Raw genomic sequence first — 22,179 nt, forward strand, 5'->3', positions numbered from 1 at the left:
AATAGTAACAACGATTAGAAGACATTTTTTACTTTTATGATACGTTTTAATTGAAAAATACTTAAACTGTGTTTATCGTGATTATTTTGCCCTTTAATGAACGACTCTAAAAACTGATTTTTTTCTACATTTCTTTAAATAACTACGTTTACTAGACCACTGCTGAAGTATTATTTTATATTTTGAGATTTGTTATACTGTATAATTGTTTATTTTCTACTCTTTTTTATTTCTAATGATGCAATACTTTGTTTTACTTGCTGCTGCAACCCAAAACATTTCGCAATTTGGGATTAATAAAGTCGTATCTTATCTTAAGTAAAAGATCTGGGTACTTTTCTCTTCAGAGTCCTCGAGAAGCTTTAATTGACTGGATGTCCATCAACAGAACAGCACTGTTTATATCCTTAGATTAAACCTAGCGTGTTATCTCCAAAAGATAATGATGATGCAGTTATGAATGATGCTGTGCCCGCAGTCTGCTCCAGTGCAGGAGGAACGTAACGGGCCCTTACCGACCCCCAGACCTCAGGAGCCCTCCATCAACCACACAGAGTCAGGTAACCTTTAAACTGCACATGCATACTAAATATAATGTAACATACGGACAGGTGCAACCATGTCCTGTTGCCTCCTCTCTACTTTCAAACCACCCCTAAGCTCTGCATGCCTGCATCTCGTTCCCTGTCTGACTGGTGAGAAATCTCTGAAGCTAAATGAGGAAAGAACTGTCAGATGTTTAATTGGACCTAAAACAGCAGGAGAAAAGCTGCACTAAAGTGTGCTGGCTTTAGCAAACACATGAAAAGTATCATTGCTCATCTGGGATTTATTTCAGACTCTAGTCAAATATTGTATCTGCATCCATGAAAACGTTTATTTTATTTTAAACTTATTCAGAAAGATGCTGAACTGCTCCACTTTATTACTCGCCATTTAGATTGCTATAATTCTCTTTTTACTGGACTACCTGCTGCGAGCACAGTCTTCAAGAGACCCTGGTGTGCTTTCGTGGTCTTCCCTTTGCTGTAGTGTGACATATAGGTTTTAGTGCATGTAAATGGTCGGCAAATGCCAAAGTGTCACCCCTGAAACGCCTCCATTGGACTCCTTTCTTTGCTTCCGTAACATAGTGACATCAATATGTAACAATCGCACTTCTATTGGAAAGCGCTCCAACACATTGTAAGTGGTAGGCTAAGGGGCGGGTCAGCTCTAGGCGGTTGACCAATCACAACAGAGCCGGCCCGCTAACCAATCAGAGCAGTCAAAGTCTTTGTAATTTACTTTATACGGCTGCTCTATGTTTTAGAATCGGGATTTCATTTTTTATTTGACAGATTTGGCAGAACGATATTTAATAGATTTCAAATGATTAGTTAATTTTAAATAGAAATCAATTAAAATAAGCTCCATCTTTAACACATTCATAAATATCTATAGAACAGTCAATATGCATCGCTCTGAACATGGCTGGTACACATAACAAGTGCTTTTACAATACAGTGTTTCTTCTTTTACTTAAACCTCCGTTCCTCTCTTGGGATTGCATGAATGTGTGTCAGCTGAATTCTGATAAATAAAGTTGAGTGTTTCTTTACCATTTCCTCCAGACAAGCGCAAGCTGCCATCCGTCAGAGGAGCGCTTCAGAGGCTCTTCTCCTCCACCTCTCTGTCGGGTCAGACTGAACCTCAGGTAACATCAGCCTCAAACGCCCGTGACCTCTGACCTCTTAACGCCTGAGGGGGCATTACCGCTCCGCTGTGGAGGTCGCAGCGACAGCTCAGACCGGGTCCAGCGTGGCGTTTCGATTCACATGAAGCAGCAGGACATGATGCATACATGAAGGAGAGGACAGGGACAGGTTGTGCAGAGCCATGAAACCACCGGTGGTCCTCTTAACATTATCAGCGTTTCAAACTGTCCATCTGTTTGTTTATTTACACAAACAAACACATTTAAAAGATAGATTGTTTGCAAGGGAATGTAAAGAACAGTTCAATCTATAAGGGGCCTTAAAGTCCCTGGTTATCACAGGAAACAAGTAAGGTAAAGTTCACATGTGTATGCTCTAGATTTACTGTATTTATCCCAATTGTTTTGAACGGTTTTGTTACAGCAGCAGTAAACAAAGCGTTGCAAATGAGTTAAAAATAGAAATGCACTGAAAATTAAACAGTAAATGTGTCATATCAACAGCAGACAGATGTATGGAGTATCTCTATGAAATACACAATATAAAATGTACAGAATAAGTTAGTACACACTTTAATACACACAATATAAACCTAGGATACTTGCACATTATGTGAGTGGGCAAAGTCGTTGCATTCATAATGTTGACCTATAAATACTGCTGTTACTGTGTACTCACTTTAAAGATAATGTCACCTTTTGAAAGATATATTATACATCTACATTACCTTGCACTTTTAATATTGTAAATCCTGCACAACATGCTGCACAACATGCTGCACAACATGCTGCACAACATGCTGCACAACATGCTGCACAACATGCTGCACAACATGCTGCACAACATGCTGCACAACATGCTGCACAACATGCTGCACAACATGCTGCACAACATGCTGCACAACATGCTGCACAACATGCTGCACAACATGCTGCACAACATGCTGCACAACATGCTGCACAACATGCTGCACAACATGCTGCACATTACCTCTTTTTGAACCTGCACAGCTCTCCACTTTGAATATAGTATTTATATTTGTTATATTTCAATGTACTCAGTTTCCCACGTAATTACACATGCTTTTCCCCGCTACATCTCCTCCTTCCTGTGTTTTTGTATGCACCATTTATACCAAAGCAAATTCCTACTATCTGTAAACGTGCTTGGTTATAAAACTGATTCAGATTTTCATTCTAACTTAGTGATTCTTGTGCAGATGCTTACTTTTTTTGCCTTGACAATTAAGTGGATTGCAATCCAATATAATCTAATCAAACACAAACATCATCGATAAGAGCTCATGTGGTGTGGCTTTAAAGTAAATAAAGATTAAAATGAACACTTCATCTCTCGTGTTTCCTCAGGAGACCACCACCCCCACGCTGACGGACCCCATGTCTCCAGAGGAGGTAATGCCCCTAATTGATTTACCTTACACATCCAACGGTGTAACAACCAATCAATGCTGATCAATAATAAGAAACTCTGTGTACTCTGAGTCTGTCTCTCTGCCCTTGTGATTGTCTGATGCAGATCAAAGCGTGGGAAGAGGAAGAGCTGGATAAACCAATCGATATGGAGCAGATACGGATAGACCCCTCCCCCTTTCAGCTGGTGGAGAGGACCTCCCTGCACAAGGTGAGCCCGGAAACACCTGGCGGACGTCTAATACAAAGATCAATTACAGACACTGATTATGCAATTACAAGATATAGATTTGAAAGGTGTTTTATTAGAAAGAAGCAGCAGTGTTGCATAAATGAGTCATTCTTTAGGCCATGAAGTTCTTCCTTTAGGAGAGTAGAATATGTGTTGGAGCACAATGATTTTAGATGGCTAGGTTTTGCAAAGTCCATCTGTACAAATGCATTATTAGCAGCTTGGTTGTTTAAGAGAGGGGAAAAGACAGAACGTCAAGGTCGTGGTACATCAGACCTGAATAAACATTACCGAGCCGTCCCTCCTGATAGCCCTCTCAACGCATCTCTTACTCCAACTGCATTTCTAGCTCACTGGAATCTCAAACAAAACCGATGCAGGCCTTAAGGTTGTTTTGTGGTCTGAATCCCGGCTTAGAGTTGCTTAGAGTTGGACAGAATCAAGCTAGCTATTGTTCCGTCTTCAAAGGTCCCCTATTATACTCTATTTTTCATAAAAATGTTATAGGTCTCAGATATTTACATCCCATAAACCCCTCTGTTTCAGCCCTGTCTCTAAAGTGCTGGTTCTGTGTATCTGTAGCTTTAAATGCTAATGAGCTACTGCTGGCCACGCCCCCCCCATTCTTTTATCAACAGTTTAAAGGGGCTCTTCAACAATGTAGAATTGGAGGATGAAACCCTCTTATTAGTCACACACATGCACACAGCAGAGCACACACAGTGACATTTGTCCTCTGCATTTAACCCATCCTAGTACTAGGAGCAGTGGGCAGCTATAGTGCAGTGCCCGGGGAGCAATGGGGAGGGGGGATTGGAGGTGTCCGGTGCCTTGCTCAAGGGCACCACAGCAGGACCTAGGAGGTGAACTGGGACCTCTCCAAGTAGCAGTCCACTTTCCATATTCCAAGTCTGTTCGGGGTCAGCTAAAAACAAAAATGTACAAATCTTAAATTACTGGTTTTTTAATCAATTTAAACTTAGAAATTAGATTTTTTTAGATAAATTAACTAGAGTCCCAGACTAGGGTTTGGAAAACATTGGATTGGAGGGGAAAATGTGAATCATGGGAAATGTAGGATCCAGTTATTTTGGAGCATGACCCTGATGACACTGCGTTTTATTTTGAGTTCCCTAACTTGTGCTTCTTCCATAGGATCATACATTTTTAAATGCTGAACTTTAATGCTGTTCGCTGCTGCTGTATTTCTCCCTGGATGCCCTCTATGCGGGACACATTGTTTACGAGGTGCAGCCATGCGGGCCGAACGCCGCCACACTACAACACATTAACCACTGACTGTCCTCTCTGTCGTTACGCAGACCCACACCCTGTTCTCCCTGCTGGGTCTCAGTCACGCCTATGTCACCAGTATTGGGAAGCTGGTGGGCGTCGTGGCACTGAAAGAGGTAACCTTCTTTTACTCTATCTGCATATCGTTCTGTCACCTCTGTTGGTTTGATGCAGTGTGACAGCGAGCTGTGGTGATCTCATGTTGTGGGCGGTTGTCCCTGTCACAGGGTGCTTCGTGCTTCACACTCTGATTCATGCAGTTATTACATTAACTCGACTCTGTACTAGATGTATACTTTCATACGTCGTCACTTCAACACATTTCTATTAATTGACTCATCTTGAACATAATGTGCTTTGTTAAAAACAAAAGATCCCAACCCTTTACATACAGCATAAACAAAATAAAACGAGTTGAAGCAAAAGAATTAACCTCATGTAAATAAATATAAATAAATGTTAATCATCTCCACACAAAAATAAATGAATAAAAAAAGAAATAATTAACTATTTCATTTAAAAGAATTCTTATAAAAGAATAACTTCAAGAAAAGAAACATTATTAAATGAATAGTTAATTTTGAATTTAATTAAAAGTCATACAAAAAAGGAACAAATGACTGGATAAACGAATACACTGAATATAAATCAAAATGTAAAGAAAAAATACACAACAAATTTGATAAATGGCAAAAGAAATTACCAAATATATTCAAATTCATATGAGTATAGATTATAAAATGGGGGGGGGGGTGTCATATCGAAACAAAGAAAACACACGAGATTTGGATTAAAGCTGATTTAATACTGTCCCTCCTCAACAGTTACAGAAAGCTATAGAGGGCTCCACTCGCAGCGGGGTGAGGCTCCGTCCCCCTCTGGCCAGCTTCAGGGACGCCAGCAGGAAATCCAAGAAGCACCAAATTCCCCCCTCCACACCTTCCTCCCCCACTCGGGACAGAGACCTGTGGGGGGAGGGGAGCAGGAGGGAGGGGGAGCTGTTGAGGAGGGAGTCCAAGGAGGATTTCAGAGTAAAGGCGTCCTCCTCCAGGGGAGATCCCGGGGGTGACCCTGCGCCCTCCTCCCCCGGGAGCACCAGAGGAGCTGACGGTGCTTCACAGGAGCCGTCCACCTCCTCCACGACTGCACCTTCACCCCCTGCCTCCCCGGTGTCCCCCACCAGCCCTGTGCTCACACTCTCCTCGCTGCAGGAGGACAGGGAGAGCGAGGACTCGGATGAGCCCATATAGGCTGGCTTCAGGAGATCAGACTTTTACCTTCCTTTCATTTCCCTCCTCCTCACCCAGAGGACGGGGGAGTCGTGCTCTCCTGCAGCCGCCGCAGACTCTCTGCAGGACGAGGCGGTGCACACAAAGCTCCTGAAAGCTATAGGACTTTTTTTTTTCTACTCTTCACACAGACTCATGTTTTCACTCTCAGAATCTCAGGGGTCTTCCTGTGTCTTTTGAACTGCAGACGGACGGATGTTCATTATCCAAACATATCTTTAAGATGCTGAATGTTTCTGTACATCATTTATCAACATGTCTGTTTATTACATTTAGTGTATTTGATCAAAAATGAACTGACAGCAATGTATTGTATGATCCTGAAATTATATATTGATGAAGACTTAAAGAGGTCAAAGAGATCATGCATTTTAAAGTTTACTGATTGAGGTTCATTTAAATTATATAAATTACATTTATCAGATATTTGCTGTATGGTAAATAATACAATCAGTACTACCAGTCTGTAATTTAATAAATAAATAATAAAATTGTCTTCTAGCTTATTTTAATTCATTAATTTTAGCTCAATGCTAAAGTCATGTTAGCATAAAATACAGGTAAAATGTCACCGTGTTCGTAATTGAAGTTGACCTTTTGCTAACACTCTCAAGGAGAGCTGAGGCTGATGGGAATGTGAGTTTTGCAAGTCGCTGTGTTCAGACCATAGACTGGATAAAAATGGACTTAGTGTCCGTGACGTCCACAGAAGGCAGAGCTGACCGGTGCTGTCTTGGCCGTGACGTTGGCATCTTACTCTTAACGCCTAATTAGAGTTAGAGGAGGGTGCTGTGGCAGAGTCCATAGGGACTTGTCTTGGAAACCGGAAGGTCACCAGTTCAAGTCCCGAAAAGTCCAAGTGCCACAGAGGTGTCCCTGAGCCAGGCCCATTCAAATGGCAGTGCTGCTCGAGGATGCTAGCCGGCTAACCTGCGGTCCTGTTGCTCTCGGTCTGTACGACAGACGCCATTCATTATTAATGAAGCAGTGATGGTGGCAAGGTAGAAAAACACGGTTTATCTTGTCAAAATTGTTCAATACTGACAAGAATTTGATTGGTCACTAAAACCAATCAAGTTCTTGGAATGACACATACCGTACAGATAGCTTGATAACACGAGTGCTGTATTTCTACTATTTGCTGGCAATCACTGAGATGGAAATGGAAATTGAGAATTTAGATTAAACCCACGTTCAATCGTCACACCTGCACAAAGCACCACACATACAGGGTATTTCACACGCTACAATTAACCAATCCAAGTATTAGGATATCCATTTTTAAGGTCACTAAGACAGAAGATTAAATTGTTGTGTTTGATAAACCTTTTATATATATATACATACAACCGCAGACACATGTAAGAGACCACTTCAGCATTATCATCTTCTCTTGTTTTATTATTTATATATCCTGTTTGAGTTCGAATTCATTTGTATTTCGCTGTATTGTATTCTCCAAACTACTGACAATTTTTCTCTGTTGAAATACAACAAACACTGGAATAGCTGCCATACATCTAGAGATACAGATTTAAGAACAATTGGGAGTGGTCTCTTGCTTTTTTTCCGGAGCTGTATATTTATCAGAATGCAAACTCACTATTTTACATAAAGTATAGGTAAAATAAAACAACACATCTATAAATAAAATCGATGTAATAGAAATGAAACAATGAAAACAGTGATCATATAAAGTTCAATTAAAGATGATTACAAAGCAGTTATATGCGGAAGAGACGTTCTCATTATGTGTTTCAGTTGATCCGATTTGTACTTCAAGGGTCAAAGATTAGGCCTTCTTTGATAGTATTTGATCTGCTTTGTAGTCTGAATGACTGCTTAATAATGAGAAACGAATGACATGTTTTACCCTATGGTTGTGCTAAATGCAAAGTAAGAAGGAAAGCAAATCTTCTTATTCATCCTGAAGAGAAACATAAATGTGTGCACTGAAAGTGATGGAAATCTATTTGATATTTGCAGAGATACTTCAGTGGTGGACGGAGCGACAAACAACCTGCGTGGGTGGAAAACATATCCCTGCATTCAGGCTTGAAAGAGTTAAAAGAGAATATCTGGGAGCATGTAAACACATTGTTGCTGTGAAGGTCAACTGTGTGAGAGATTCTGGCTGTGGGCTTCAACAAATAAGCAGCTATAGCCTCGAAGAAATAGTCGTTAAAATCGGATGGATTTCACTTCCTGTTTCGTCTGACAAGCACAAGAACTGTCTGCTAAAAAAAAAGAAGACCCATCACACGTGTTAGGGGGTCGGGAGAGAAAGAGGTGAAGGTGTGAGAATCTAATTATGCACTCTGTGAAAGATATAGCCACACCAAACGCCATTTGTTGGTTTGTTTATTTGCTCTTTCTCCACCAGAGGAAAAGAAGAGGAGACAGGTAAAGGCGCTGGAGGGGGTGTAGGAGGTTCTGTCGTGCAGGAAAAACAGAAGAAGAAATGTTGACAGAAGAGGAGAGAAGGGGGAGGGGGAGGGGGGGCGACCACGTGGAAGAACCATCCTGTGACAACCGTCCAACGAGCATGCATAGGTGTGAGTGTACACTGTATTACACCGCCTCATTTCAGACAAATGCAATTCTAAACAGACTTTTACAGATCCAATGTTTTTCTTTACAGCAAATGATGTATCTCTGATTGCAGCAAATCCCCTCTGGTTGATTTATTTTTTTCTCTTTTCAGGCAGTGATTCTTCCAACAAGACAACGTACTGTACACTGACGGACAGACATAGAGACAGACACAAATATACACAACAGATACAAAGAGATAGAAAGAGAGCGAGAAGGAGAAAGGCAGCGTACCAGAAGCAGATTTTGAGCGTCATGCCTGCGGACAAGTTACGGGGAAAACTCTTGGAAGATGGCAGTAGGGTTTATACAAAAAGAAGAACTCAAATGCAAACCAAAAGACGTGATCAGTAAACCTTTTAACATCCACAGAAATATATTTGGCTTCTTGTTATGAGTTTATTCATTCATTTAGATTTCGAAAAATGAAACAACCCAGTGTCCTTCAAGTCCATGCATGTGTCTGTGAACTCTTCGCAACACATATAAAGGAGAAAGTCTCTCCAACACAAAGGAAACTTGACTCTGTACAAGCGGTCACATTATTCCTCCCCACCCAGTAATTGTTCAATAAATAAATGAATATGTGCCACTGTGTAAAGTCATTCTGTGTGCGGTTTTGAGCCCTCGTGTTCTCACTAAACAGGGAGTGAAATAAAATGATAGAATCGAGAGCTGCCAAATTAGCCATCTCTTAATTTCTCTCGTGTTTAAAGTGCTCAAAACCAGACCGAAACAAGACGGCTTTACAACCGTGACAACTATTCTAACTTTTACCGGAGGGGATTGCAACAAGTCCGTAGAAAAATAAACATTGTCCCCCCCCCACCCCTCACCCAAACATTGCATAAAGAAGCAATCAATAAATAAATTCATTCAACTGCTTTTTGTTGTTGGTTTATCTTAAAAGTGTCTCACACAATCCTCAGAGTGAGAGAAGAAGCAGCTCCTCGACAGAGAGAAAGAGAAAAGGTGAAAACAGTGTGTTGCAAATGAGTCATGCACAGAAAGTCTGTTTAACTCCCCTCCTCCTCCTCATCGCTGGGAAACACTCCTTCCTCAGGCGAATGAAAGGAAAACACAAATGAAAACATGCCTTCCTCAAACATCAGAATCACTCTCACACTCTGGGCAGCTGCTTCACAGTAACCACAGGAAGACTCTCGCGCCTATAGTCGTCCTTCCTGTTCCCTGATTGGCTGTTTAAGCAGCACAAGGGATCAATTCCCCCTCTTCATCTACTACTGTTCATATTTACCCGATTAAACCCTTTTCGGTTGCAGCCATCGCTCTTCTTCCCACACAAACATTTCCCCGTTTAATCTCTGTGTACGAAAAACTAAATTCAGTCGCGAGTTTGAGAGCGTTCCCGCCCTCAGTGGGACTGAGTGGTGTAAAAAAATAAAGAAATCATACTTTACTAGAACAGTTTGTGACTGCATGTAAGAGGCGATTTTTATTATATACTCAGACTATTTACATCTATACGACAGAGTGAACACTGGGCTGTTGGGACGCCAGTGTTTGCCTGCCTATTGCTGGTTACAATTTAGATATCTGTGTTTTTTTCTGTGTGTGTGTGTGTGTGTGTGTGTGTGTGTGTGTGTGTGTGTGTGTGTGAGTGTGTGGTGGAGCCAGCAGTGAATCCATGGTCAGCAGCTCCCCCCCACACTTGTTTTAAAAACATGTTGTCTATCTTTGCTTCTTAAGACTCTCCATGTGGACGGCGAAAAGAAGAACTCATGTACTGCCCTCTGCCTTCCAGTACATTCAAATAGTGGTTATCATCCTCGATTCATCTATGAAGGAAAACACAAAAAACAAAAAAGCAGCTGAGGGTTCGTGTTGTTAAGTGGCTCGGTTTTGGTTGGGTACCGCCAACAGTCCAAAAGGCAGCCTCTGATCTGTTGGATTGCATCAGTGCAAAAGAGATTATGCAGCTCTTTCTCGACTCCACCTGCGATACTATGGTTCAGTGCAGCGTCTATACGGTGCTGTATAGTACAGGGACTCCATAGTGCTCTGAAGAAGCATGCATACAGAGTCAGCAGGAAGCACACTGTCTTACAGTACAATCCTTTCTGTGCAGGTTAGTGTGTGCAGGACAGGCCTGTCCCTGGGGTTGTGCCTCGGCCACCAAATCTTACTCTAACAGGGTTAATATGCATTTCACTGAAACGCTGAGCCTAACACGTGACACTGTTTGGATTGCTGAAAGTATACTGCGCGTGTTGGATGGAAATGAATTTGATTAAACACTAATATGTTTGAGTACCAGCTGTAAACAGAGTAGCTCTCCCGTGGGAAAACCGTTATATCTTATCATACACTTATACATAGATTTGTTCCTTTTTTTGTTGCTTTATTACAAAATGATTCTTATTTTAATGTCCTATTATGATAGATTTTCATTATTCTTATAAGACGATGACAGGGTCGAGTTGCTTGTCCTCATAAAAAGCATGCATGTTTTTATTTGCCCTCCTCTTCATTGTTTTATTATCCGGTTGGGAATGTCCAATCAGTCCTCCTCTTCTTCCTCGTCTTCGTTTACCTTTGGGATGTAAGGCTTAAAAAGAAACAGGTGTCCTTTGTTGCATCAGCTCGTCTCGGTGTGAGTCCACCTCCGTTAAAACTGTTTCTCACCATTTCCGAAGAGTTCATCTCAAAGTCGTGTTTTTGATACCTGAAAGGAACAGATTAATAGATATATATTGTATTATGACGCTCAATTACACGCTGACTCCGGGTCAGTTTGTAGTAAGAGTCTGTTCAGTTGGTTGTCAGGGCGGCTGCGGGGCTGTGCGCCTCCTCCTCCTCCTTCTCGAGCGTCTGAACGAGGCTGGAGGTGACATCCGAGGACTTCCGCTCCGTGATTGGCTCTGCGGGCGGTTGCCCCGGACTACTGCCACCGGAGGCATCCCCTTGATGCCTGGGTGGAGTCAACGAGGCCAGCTCCGGCTCCATGCACATCGCCATCTCATCCTCCTGAGCAGGAACACAGGGTCAGTCAGCCTAATGCAGGTTAACAGCACTGATCAAACAGCCAAGTATAAGGAGTGATTTCCCTCCCTTTAGCTACTCTAAGGTTCAGGTTATTCATTTGCACCTGTAGGTAGATTTGGTTTGCAGATAAAAGACAAGGGATCCATTATAACAAACATTCTGAAACAACACAACAACAACTCCAGTTTTTTCCATTTTTCTTCCAGCTCTATCCCCACAGTTTATACATACGTAATATTTCATATTTTCCCCCTGTATTTTCACCTGTAGTGTCCCAGCAACAACAGTCTTGTCTTCAGTGCAGATCTTAAATCATAAATATGTATTCTGACCATGTGTTCACCTCACCTTGACCTCCTCCTCCTCCTCCTGCTGCTCCAGTAGGGGGGAGTGCTCCGTCCCCATGTCCTCTGCAGACGGGACACACAGGCTGGGCTCCACCACCGCCGCCACCCCCATGTATCCCCCGGCCTCCGTGGGGTAAGCCTCCATCGTGTTCCACAGGTCCACCAGCGGGGGGCGGGCCGGGTGCACCAGGCTGTGGATGGTGCTGTTGGGCGTGGCTTGCAAAGAGTGGTTGGCGCTGTGCAGCCGGTGCTCCAGAGACTGGGGACAGGAGGAGGAGGAGGAGCAGGAGGACGGAAAGAGTTCAGGATGCGGTACAGAGAGGGGTTCACAGTTTCTGAATATGACAGTCATCAACATCTGCTCTTGTGCAGAGAGGTGGAAGAGCCTCCTTTTATTCTGTCTGATATTTGCAGTTTAAAGCTCTTAATATCGATTTCTTAAAAGTAGTGATACTTTTAAACCAAAGATATTAATAATTGACTCTTTTCTCAACACTGTCTATGTTTCTTTATTGCAATTTTCCTTCATCTACACTATTTGTTACTTAATAAAGCAAAGAGATGTTCTTCTGTGGACAATGAAGTCTAAATAAAATAATGTAGGTGAAAAAACAACCTTCCTTCCTTAGGCGTTCTCCTTTACAGGAATCTTATTATCAGTTATCCTTTTCATTATTTTAATTATAGGAAATGAAGGAGATAAAATGAAGTGTATTTATTAGTCAAAATATAAAAATAATTTGGAAAAAGCAAAGGAAGGTTAACTTGAAACAAGAAGGATTTTTTGTACTGAACGTGAAAACTAATGTTCAGTTTTACCTGAGTGACTGATTTTTCCATCTATTTAATTGGTTTTAAAACTTGTTTGAATTGGCAATAGCTGCAGTCACGTAAATGCATTATTCCATATGTTTATGCATTCACACACACAACACTTGATGCAGATGCTAAATTGTATCCTCTGCCAAGAAGAGGGAGGTTTTGTTGACACTGAGCTATGGAGCTGCTGATTGCAACATTCATGATTGAATTTGAACTGAAAGTGTTTTGCACACCCTCCTCAGTCTCTCAATACTCAGGTTTATGCTATATTTGAGTGACATAGGGCAACATCAACACGCTCACATACTAGATTTCACCTCTCTACGCCCACAGAAGGGTTACCCCACCTGTTGCTGCTGGTACTGCAGCAGCTGCTGCTGCTGGTAGTGCTGGATCTGCTGGATCTGTTGCAGCTGCTGCAGCTGGTTCTGCTGCTGGAGAGTCAGCTGCTGCTGCTGCTGCTGTGACAGGAAGCAAGCCGCCGCCTGCCCGTCGTACCCTTCAGTCCCCAGGACGTAGGAGCCGGCCGGAGAGGACACCACGCCGGAGGACTCGTTGTTGATGGGCTCCCAGGCGTCGGAGGAGGAGAGGCAGTAGTGGCCCTGGGAGACGTATGTGTGGGGCCACACCTCTGCTGAGGAGTGGTGCAACATCTGATCTAGAAGGAAATAAAAAGCAGGAGCAGCCATTAGAGGTGCTGGTGGAAGTGTTGGTAGAGTTAGGTAGAGTTCTGGCAGTGGTACTATTAAAAGTACTAAACCAGACAGTGAAAAATAGTCCTGCAATGTAAACCATAGTATAACAAAGCAGTCACTGCTAACTTTATTGTAGTTCATCAGAAGAACTTTACGGCACTGCTCTGAAACAAAAATGTCCAAAATCATTATTATCCAGGTTTACCTTCAACAGTCCATGTTGGAAAATGTGGAATTAATAAGGAGCTTCCCTGCAGCACGGACAGGAGATGGAACAGTGTGTTCTCATTACTGAGCTACATGACACATGCTATACTGCAAGCTGCCAATCTGCACACACACACACACACACACACACACACACACACACACACACACACACACACACACACACACACACACACACACACACACACACACACACACACACACACACTTAGGTATAGTTTTGATTGACTTTCCTGGAGTATTTCCACTTTATGCTACTTACTTAAAGCATAGTAAATATGATAAATGAAGAAAAGATCAAGTCGGGTCAGGCATGAACCTGTGATAATGTGAATATTTGCCTTCATGTAGAGATTGTTTTGAAACACAGGCCACTTTGAGATTCAATGGCAGCCATATTTGTAGTTCTTTGTAGTCCTTTACCTCGACTGGTGATGCTCTCCTGGTTGAACTCGCTCAGATGAGCCACACTGCCCATGTTTGACCCCGACCGCGGGCTCTCGCCGTCCATCGAGGTCCAGGCCATGAGCGTCGCCTCCGAGATGGCGAACTGCTGCAGGATCCCTGAGGTCAGCAGAGGACAGAGCTGCGTTATGATAGTTACCTAGCTGAATAAGTGGCATACATAAATCGCACAAAGTGAAGAGGGGAAGCACATGAGTCTGCTGATCATTGTGGGGCAAAACATCTCTTGACCAATCAGAGCAGACGGGGCTCTGAGGGAGTTTCTGACCTGCAGTGAAGCGCGCCTCCTTCTCTCCGTCACTCAGGTCGCTGTAGGCATCGTTCTCCAGCCGCCGCTCCTTCTCCCGTTCCTCGGTGCTGATGCGGGGCATCGGCACGCCTCCTGCTCCCACCGTCGACATGCCCCAGTTCTGCCACTCGATCATGTGAGCGACACGACCCTGCGCCATGCCGGTGGGCTTCGTGACTCGCTCCTTCATGGTGCGGCTCACACCTGGTGGGGGAGGAAAGAAGAGAGAAGAGAAAGGAAGTAGGAGATGAGGGTGGATAGAAGGGAGGTAGAGGAGGGAGGTTGTTTGGAGATGAAGAAAGGAGAGGGACAGACATACGATGTTATTATCAAGTGTTTTATTGTTGTTTGTTCGGGGATGTTGTGATGATGATGAATGGATTCCCAGCAGGATCAGACTCAACTGGTGGAGAGGAAAAACATAACGCAGTTTTGTTTGATTATATTATTTCTGTAAGATTGTTAATTACCATAGAGGCTGATTGGAAGTGAGTAAAGTAAATGTGTGTAAATACAGTTTTGTCTCATTTCATTTACTTGTTTTGGAGATAAAAAAGTAAATAAGAGAATATATTAATACATAACAACTCATTTCTAATTTCATCATAAAAAGAACACAATAATCAAATTTTGCTTTAAAAATCGAATGACACTTAGTTAAATCAAACTATTCTCCCTGTCTGCTTACTGTATCTGTGCATGGATGTATGGATCCGGCAATATTTACTTATTTTCACTCAATAAATTTACCTAAAACCTGCAATTAATTCCTTTTTAAATTATGTATACGGTATATTATTTATTTGTCAAGTATTTACTTCACACTGAAGAACATAAAATAGGCCTTACAATTTGGCTTGTTTCATATATATTTATACTGAATACTAATATTTTTAAAAATCACCTAAATTGGCATTTTAATTAAAGAAAAATAAAGAAAATTGATTGAATTATTGAATATAGATCGTTGGCAGCTTCAACAAAGACACACCAGTTCAGTCAGACCCCACTTCTCAGATGTTTAATGAGCGTGTTCATGAGGAGAATACCTAAATGCCGAAGTGTTGAGGGGATGATGGCATGTGTGTAATGATACCTTTGTCTGTAGTGGGAGGAGAATGGATGTGTCCTGTCTGAAAGAGGTGCATGATGGGATGGAATAGGTTAATTAGGGTGAGGTGGTTGTATGGCATGAGTAATGAGAGGTCGGCTTGTTGACATAACATCTTCCACACCTCTGCTAATCTGCGCTGGGTAAACAGAAACACTGTGTGTGTGGTGTGTGTGTGTGTGTGTGTGTGTGTGTGTGTGTGTGTGTGTGTGTGTGTGTGCGTGTGTGTGTGTGTGTGACTCTGCAGAACATGTATCTTTTAAAGAAGACACGACTGTCCTGCTGATGGCTGCATAATGGCTGCGCTCCATATTTCATGTGACCAACACACGACTGATAATCCCTGGGCTCTCTCTGATGGTTTGCGCATGAGGATGAGATTTATGAATTAATTAAAGGACAAATTTGGACCACACCACACCAGCTGCACTGCATTTCAGATAAACTGCACCGCACAGAACAACCAAACACTACACTGCACTGAACCCCGCTTTAACACAAAACAAACATACTAACACTACGCAGTTTCACAACCACTTAACATGAAGAGCTACGCTTCCCCCTCACCTTGTCTCAGAGCAACAAGCTGTATGAGGATGCACTGTGTGTGTGAGATGAGTGTGTCAATCAAACCTTTTTTATATATAGCACAAGTAGAAAGTAAGACAAAGTGCTTCCCAAGCCAAAAAACAGAACTATCCCCGGTCACAGTTCATAATAAATAAATAAAAACAAATACAAATTCTTGAAAAAAACAAAAAAATATACTGAAATGAACTTTCCTGTAGTGTGTCATAGAGGTTTTAGTGCATGTAAATGGTCTGCAAAGGCTAAAATCCATGTGTTCCCTCCAGAGGGAGTTTCTCTCCCACACCTCCCTGCCTGAAACGCCTCCATTGGACTCCTTTGTTTACTTCTGTAACTTACAAAACAAACATACACTGACTTTATTTAAGGGTACTATGTCAACAACAGTCACATAACTGTATGAGGTTAGTTGAGAGCAATAACAATAAATAGGATCAACATAATATTGACATTTGTTGACATGATACACTTAATTAAAGTCAGTTCTTCAGTGTACTAACACTACACAGTTTCACAACCACTTAACAAGAAGAGCTACACTTCCCACTCACCGTGTCTTGGAGCAACAAGCTGTATGAGGATGCACTTGTGTGTGTGTTTTAAGGCTGATTTAATTCCATCAATGACTCAGGAGGTAGTCATTGACGAGTGTTATTACGGTGTGAAGAGGAGGTGATTGAGGGGAACCCATTTTCGGGTACCATGCTGGCTCCAGCCGAGCCAACATGGGGTCGGTTTACCAGTTTACAGCACAGACACACACCTGACACACCTGACAGAGAAGCATTAGCCAGAGCCCCGATGCCATACGCATTTGAGTTCCTCTTGAGCCGAGGCAGGATTGACGTGGTGTCTTCCATAGACAGCTAGAGGGGGGAGAAGAGAGAGGAATGGAGGAGGGGGGAAAAAAGCGTGGAGAAAAAGGATAGTATGGGAAGTGTGACGGGGCACACAAAGACGTCGAGACGGTGTGTGTTACAGGAAGGGTGAGTGGAGAGAAGTGATGGAGATGTTGGGTTAATACAAAATCTGCAAATCCAACTTTTTTTTTACCCTGCACCATTTCTGATTGTGCCAACACTAAACCTGGAAGAGATCGACTATAAAGGCCCAGGTGGAAGAAAGGGGGAGGGTGAAAGAGGTCAGGGTGAGTTAAACAGAAACATATAAATATAGGAGGAAAAGTAGTAGATGAGGGAATGAGGTCACAACACTTACATTGATTCCTTCCCATGAAAATTCTGAACGTCCATGCTGAGGAAGAGAAGTATAGGAGGAAGGGAGGGATGGGGAAAGAAGGAGAAGGGAAGACAGATACGTGCATGGGAGGGGAATGGGGAGAAGACGAAGAAAAGGGGAGGGGGGTTTGCACATCGGACATGCAGAGAAATTAAGAGACAGATACACAGGATTTTCCGGGGAGGAGGAAGGCAAGAGTCAAGGGCCGGAATGAGAGGGAGAAGGGAGGGGATTAAACAGGGATCAGTATATTTGGTTCGTTACAGCAGAGTGAAAACGCTGCGGGTGAATGAGCGTCCTCTCGGGGTACACGTGCTGCCAGAAACACTGAAAAGCCAGCGTAAAAAAAAACTGAGCGCAAGAGAGAGAGATGTGTGGAACTTTATCTGATGCTGCGTAAAGACAGGGGACTGGGGCTATGAGGAGGAAGTGTGTGTGTGTGTGTGTGTGTGTGTGTGTGTGTGTGTGTGTGTGTGTGTGTGTGTGTGTGTGTGTGTGTGTGTGTGTATGTGTGTGTAGGCAGACAGTAAATGGACTGGGGACACTGCTGGGTTAGAGGGGGACATGTTTTCACCTTCCTGTAGATATGCACAGGAAGCAAATGAATATAAAACTGGGAAAAAAAGTCAAACTTTGCTCCTATATTTATCACTAAGGGTCAAACTTGGTGATGTGATTAAATTGCATTACTTATTTTTTTACACGTTAAGGTTTCCAGATTAAACGTGAGATTAATGCATTAACTTTGATAGTTTACATATATTCATCATTTTCTTACAAATTGCAATTTTGTTTAATTGCACATATTTAAATCTACCCCATAAAACCGAACAAACAAGATATATGGTTATTACACCTTTAGAGGTGTTTGGTATGCAGGCTATGTCCCCTTGTTCCAGCCTCTATGCTAAGCTACGGCTATAAGATGCTAACCGTAGCCTCATGCTTACTGAACAGACATGAGACTCAAATTCCACAACACATAAACAAGTCATCTGAGCTCCAACATTGGTTTTAACCTCCCTACAGAAGTACCCATGCATCGAGAGGATAATATTGTAAAATACTTGAATGCAATTTGTTATTTATCGCTCAAAAAATGTAACAAACAGGTTATTTATTTCTGAAAGTAGGGGATGTCTCCATCAGGCAGCATGTAGCAGCTCACGTTAGTCGATATCAGCTTCTTCCCGTTCCTTTTCTCTCCTAGCTTTTTTATTATTCTATTTTTTGCTCCCACTTCATTGCTCTTTGACTACCCTGCTGTCTCTCTTCCTCCCCCTCCAGAGGAGTGGGTCTGATGAGAGATTTAACACACTTGAGTGGTAGAGCCCGGGCCCTTGAAGCAGCTTTTCATAAGTTGCCTCCAATAGCCCTGACAACGCTGATGTGTGTGTGTGTGTGTGTGTGTGTGTGTGTGTGTGTGTGTGTGTGTGTGTGTGTGTGTGTGTGTGTGTGTGTGTGTGTGTGTGTGTGTGTGTGTGTGTTGTTTTTTTCCCCTCTCTGTAGGACCGAGGGCAATCTTGGGCACAATGCATAAATAAATAAGTCCACAGTGCATATGGTGAAAAAGTGGAGTCCTCTACATTTAGTCCAAAATGGTTTCCTCTCCTGTGTCCTGTCCCAGGGGGTCAGATATACAGCATGGGATCAGTGAAGCAGCCAAGAGGAGAGGACAGGAAAGGAGAGCAGAAGAGAGGATTTAAGACATGGGAAGAGAAGCGGATGCAAGGCGAGAGGAAAGGAGAGAATACAAGACGAAAGAAGAGGAGAGGATTACAGAAAGAGGAGGGGGGAAATGAGAAGAGGATGCAAGATGAGAGTAGAGGAGCAGAGGACACAAGACAAGGGGAGATGAAAAGAGAAGACACAAGACAAAACAAAAGGACAGAAGGGGAGATGCGTTGAGAGCAGAGGATGCAAGGAGGCAAGGAGAGAAGAGAGGAGAGGAAAGGAAAGGATACAGGATGAGAGTAAAACGAAAGATACAAGACAAGAGGAAAGGAAATGAGAAGAGGGGATAGGAAAGGATATTAGACAAGATGATAAGAGGAGAAGAAAGGGAGAAGATTCAAGACAAGACCGGAGGAGAGGAAAGGATACAAAACGAGACAAGAGGAATCAAGAGGACACAAGACAAGAAGGCACGATACAAGACGAGAGGAGAGGACAGGAAAGGATACAAGTTGAAGGTTGAACGAAAGATACAAGACCAGAGGAAAGGAAGGAAAAGATACAAAACGAGACAAGAGGAATCGAGAGGACACAAGACGAGAGGAGAGGATACGAGACGAGAGGAGAAGACAGGAAAGGACACAAGTGAAGGGGAGAGGAGACAAGAAGAGAGGAGAGGAAAGGACAGAACACAAAACGAGACCGAAGGGAATGATACAAGACAAGATGAGAGGAAACCAGGCAAGAATGGGGGATTTTAAAGGAAAGGAATGCAGACGAAACGAGAGAGGAGAGGAAGAGGAGAATCTGAGTGGAGAGGAGAATAAAAGGATAGAGGGATGATGTGTATACAGTTGTAGAAGAAGAGAGATGCCTTTTGCAGTTTTGCTTTTAAAGTAAGCGACTATCCAACAGACATCAAGCAATGAGCCAACAGAACCAACTATTCCTCCTACACCCCCCCCTCTCATTTGAGGGAGGTGTAGGGGAAGTTAAGCGACTGACATTGACATGATGTGTGCACTACTTCACCTAATCTACTAGCACAAGCACTGGCAGCTTGAGTTACAGAGAGCTGCGGCTCAGCATGAAGCTGCTGGCTGGGAAACTGGTTTAAATCAGCGGCCATGTTGGCTCCTCTGTAGAGTCAGTATGAGACTTACCTGCTCCCCGTCCTTCTGGACCGGCACGCCATCTCCCGCTGAGAGCAGGGGAAAGGAAGAGGGAGAATAAAATTAGTATTACTCAGTCAAATGATATCATTTCATTTCATTCATTCATCATTTGTTCAATACAGGTAGTGACGAGACATAATGGAGACATGAGACATTGGACAGCCCAATAAGCAGGGGCCCAGACAATAAAGACATATCCTTTTTCATTATATCATTCATACATATAGAACAAAAACATATCTGAACATTCAGGGTATTCAATCTCTGACATATTTGCTACACAAGTGTTGCTTTAAAGACAGGCAAAGATGTAGACCTTTTTATAAGACACAGTGCATCCACACAATGTTCTTTAACCCATCATTCATACACAACTTTGGCTAAAAGTCAAAAAAGAATATTTCTTCTCACTAAAAGTCACTAAATACATGATTGTGCCCGCTTTTATTTTGAAAAGCCCCTTTTTTACACTCTCCAAGTATGTAATACTTCCCTTGACAATTATGTATAAAGAAAAGCCAGCTAGCTCATAACATCAACCACAGCGACACTAGAAAAGCATAAAATACCTAAATAAATACAATTTAAAACACAGAAACAATAGCTTAATATCGTTTCAGCAACCTGATGCCAAAATTGTCCTACTACGTTTTCAAATATACACAATTATTTCATAAGGAGCTCATGACAACTCCACAATGATCCGGTACTTTCTAACAAAGTGCAACGCCTTCACTGTCTGCAGTCAATACTCTATGTACTATAATAGACTATAATTAGTAAGGGGTTTTCAGCTTTGAAGTGTAAGGTTTTGTAAGTTTGAGTCAAGGCTTCTGCAAAAATGTTTCCACCAAAGGAAACACAAATGATTCATCTGGAGCTACTTACTTACAGTATGCAAATCTTGAACCCAATTCAATCCTATTTACCTGTATTTAGTTTTCTAAATTGTTGACTTGTGACCATACAGAGTCTATGTTTGTAACACACTTTCTTTTACCGCAGTCCTCATCAATTAATAAAGAAGGGCAGTCAGAGAGGGCTGACCTCAATATCTAAAGTAACAAATAATGTGTGTCCGCTTTAAAGATGTACCGTGTCCAACCTAGCCAATGCCACAGCATTCAAAAAAAATTCAGAAGAGATGACAAGAAAGGATAAAACAAGGGGAGAAGAGAGGACACAAGTTTAGGCAGAGGAAGGGAGAGGATTCAAGACCAGAACAGGAAACGAAACGACCTTCGCCCATTGGTTTTTATCCAATTGTCCTGCCGACAGACATAGGAAAGGAGAGGACAAAGTATGAGAGAAGATGAGAGGAAAGGATTAAAGACAAGAGTAGAGGATGCAAGGGGAGAAGAGAGGACACAAGTTAAGGGGAGAGGAAATGAGACAAGACAAGACAAGAGGAGAGAATATGAAACGACCTCTGCCAAGGCCAAATGCCCTATCTCAATATCTAAAAATAATGTGTGTGTCCGTCCAATGATTAGGATCTGCTCTGAAAATGTCACCCACACACACAAACACAAACAAAGTGAAAAAAATAAATGGGAAAGGAGAGGACAAGGTATGAGAGGAGATGAGAGGAAAGGATTCAAGACAAGAGAGGAAAAGAAAGGACATAAGACAAGAGGAAAGGAGACAAAACTTAACCTCTCAATGATTGGGATAGGCTGCCTAAAATGTAGTGTTTGCACTAGCCCATGCTACCCTTAAAACACCCTTTCCCTGCTCACAGACAAACAATTTGAAAGAAATACATAACCTCCTCGGAGACGGTAATACAGTTCTTCCTCCTGATCTATGAAAGAGTTATCTCAATCATGGGGAATAGTCAGATTGGTGCAAAAACGTTCATTTTAGCCACTTTAATTCAAAATCACAATTCCTGGGTCATCTCAGTATCCATGGACCACCTGCAGGCTTATAGACTCTGTCAGTGTGACTCTAAGTCTGTCTCTGCTTAATGAACCTCCTCCTCTTGTAAATCACACCTGCGTGATA

At 42.4% G+C, this 22,179-nt stretch overlaps 2 protein-coding genes across 12 annotated transcripts in view; one reads left to right on the top strand and one right to left on the bottom strand.

Annotated features, from left to right (window-relative positions):
- The window catches only part of clcn1b (chloride channel, voltage-sensitive 1b), a 50,588-nt gene extending 44,193 nt beyond the window's left edge, over positions 1-6,395 (top strand). For both annotated transcript variants that reach the window (XM_063878271.1, XM_063878272.1), the window contains exons 18-23: positions 479-560; positions 1,614-1,696; positions 3,065-3,109; positions 3,234-3,338; positions 4,682-4,768; positions 5,477-6,395. In XM_063878271.1, coding sequence (XP_063734341.1) covers positions 479-560; positions 1,614-1,696; positions 3,065-3,109; positions 3,234-3,338; positions 4,682-4,768; positions 5,477-5,902 — 828 coding nt within the window. In that variant the 3' untranslated portion in view covers positions 5,903-6,395. The remainder of the gene's footprint in view (positions 1-478; positions 561-1,613; positions 1,697-3,064; positions 3,110-3,233; positions 3,339-4,681; positions 4,769-5,476) is intronic.
- A 3,722-nt stretch (positions 6,396-10,117) lies between these two features.
- Positions 10,118-22,179, bottom strand: part of fam131bb (family with sequence similarity 131 member Bb) — a 33,750-nt gene continuing 21,688 nt past the window's right edge. For 2 of the 10 annotated variants that reach the window (XM_063878329.1, XM_063878330.1), the window contains 8 exons: positions 20,161-20,198; positions 17,303-17,338; positions 16,848-17,184; positions 14,365-14,589; positions 14,055-14,195; positions 13,056-13,366; positions 11,888-12,145; positions 10,118-11,521 (listed from right to left, as the gene is read on the bottom strand). In XM_063878329.1, coding sequence (XP_063734399.1) covers positions 11,306-11,521; positions 11,888-12,145; positions 13,056-13,366; positions 14,055-14,195; positions 14,365-14,589; positions 16,848-16,944 — 1,248 coding nt within the window. In that variant the 5' untranslated portion in view covers positions 16,945-17,184; positions 17,303-17,338; positions 20,161-20,198 and the 3' untranslated portion in view covers positions 10,118-11,305. Of the gene's footprint in view, positions 11,522-11,887; positions 12,146-13,055; positions 13,367-14,054; positions 14,196-14,364; positions 14,590-16,847; positions 17,715-20,160; positions 20,199-22,179 lie in introns of those variants that run through there. The other 8 variants (XM_063878332.1, XM_063878325.1, XM_063878331.1 and 5 more) reach the window with 7 other exon arrangements.

Source organism: Eleginops maclovinus, chromosome 3, assembly GCF_036324505.1.
Source record: "Eleginops maclovinus isolate JMC-PN-2008 ecotype Puerto Natales chromosome 3, JC_Emac_rtc_rv5, whole genome shotgun sequence".
In the NCBI taxonomy this organism is placed as follows: Eukaryota; Metazoa; Chordata; class Actinopteri; order Perciformes; family Eleginopidae; genus Eleginops; species Eleginops maclovinus.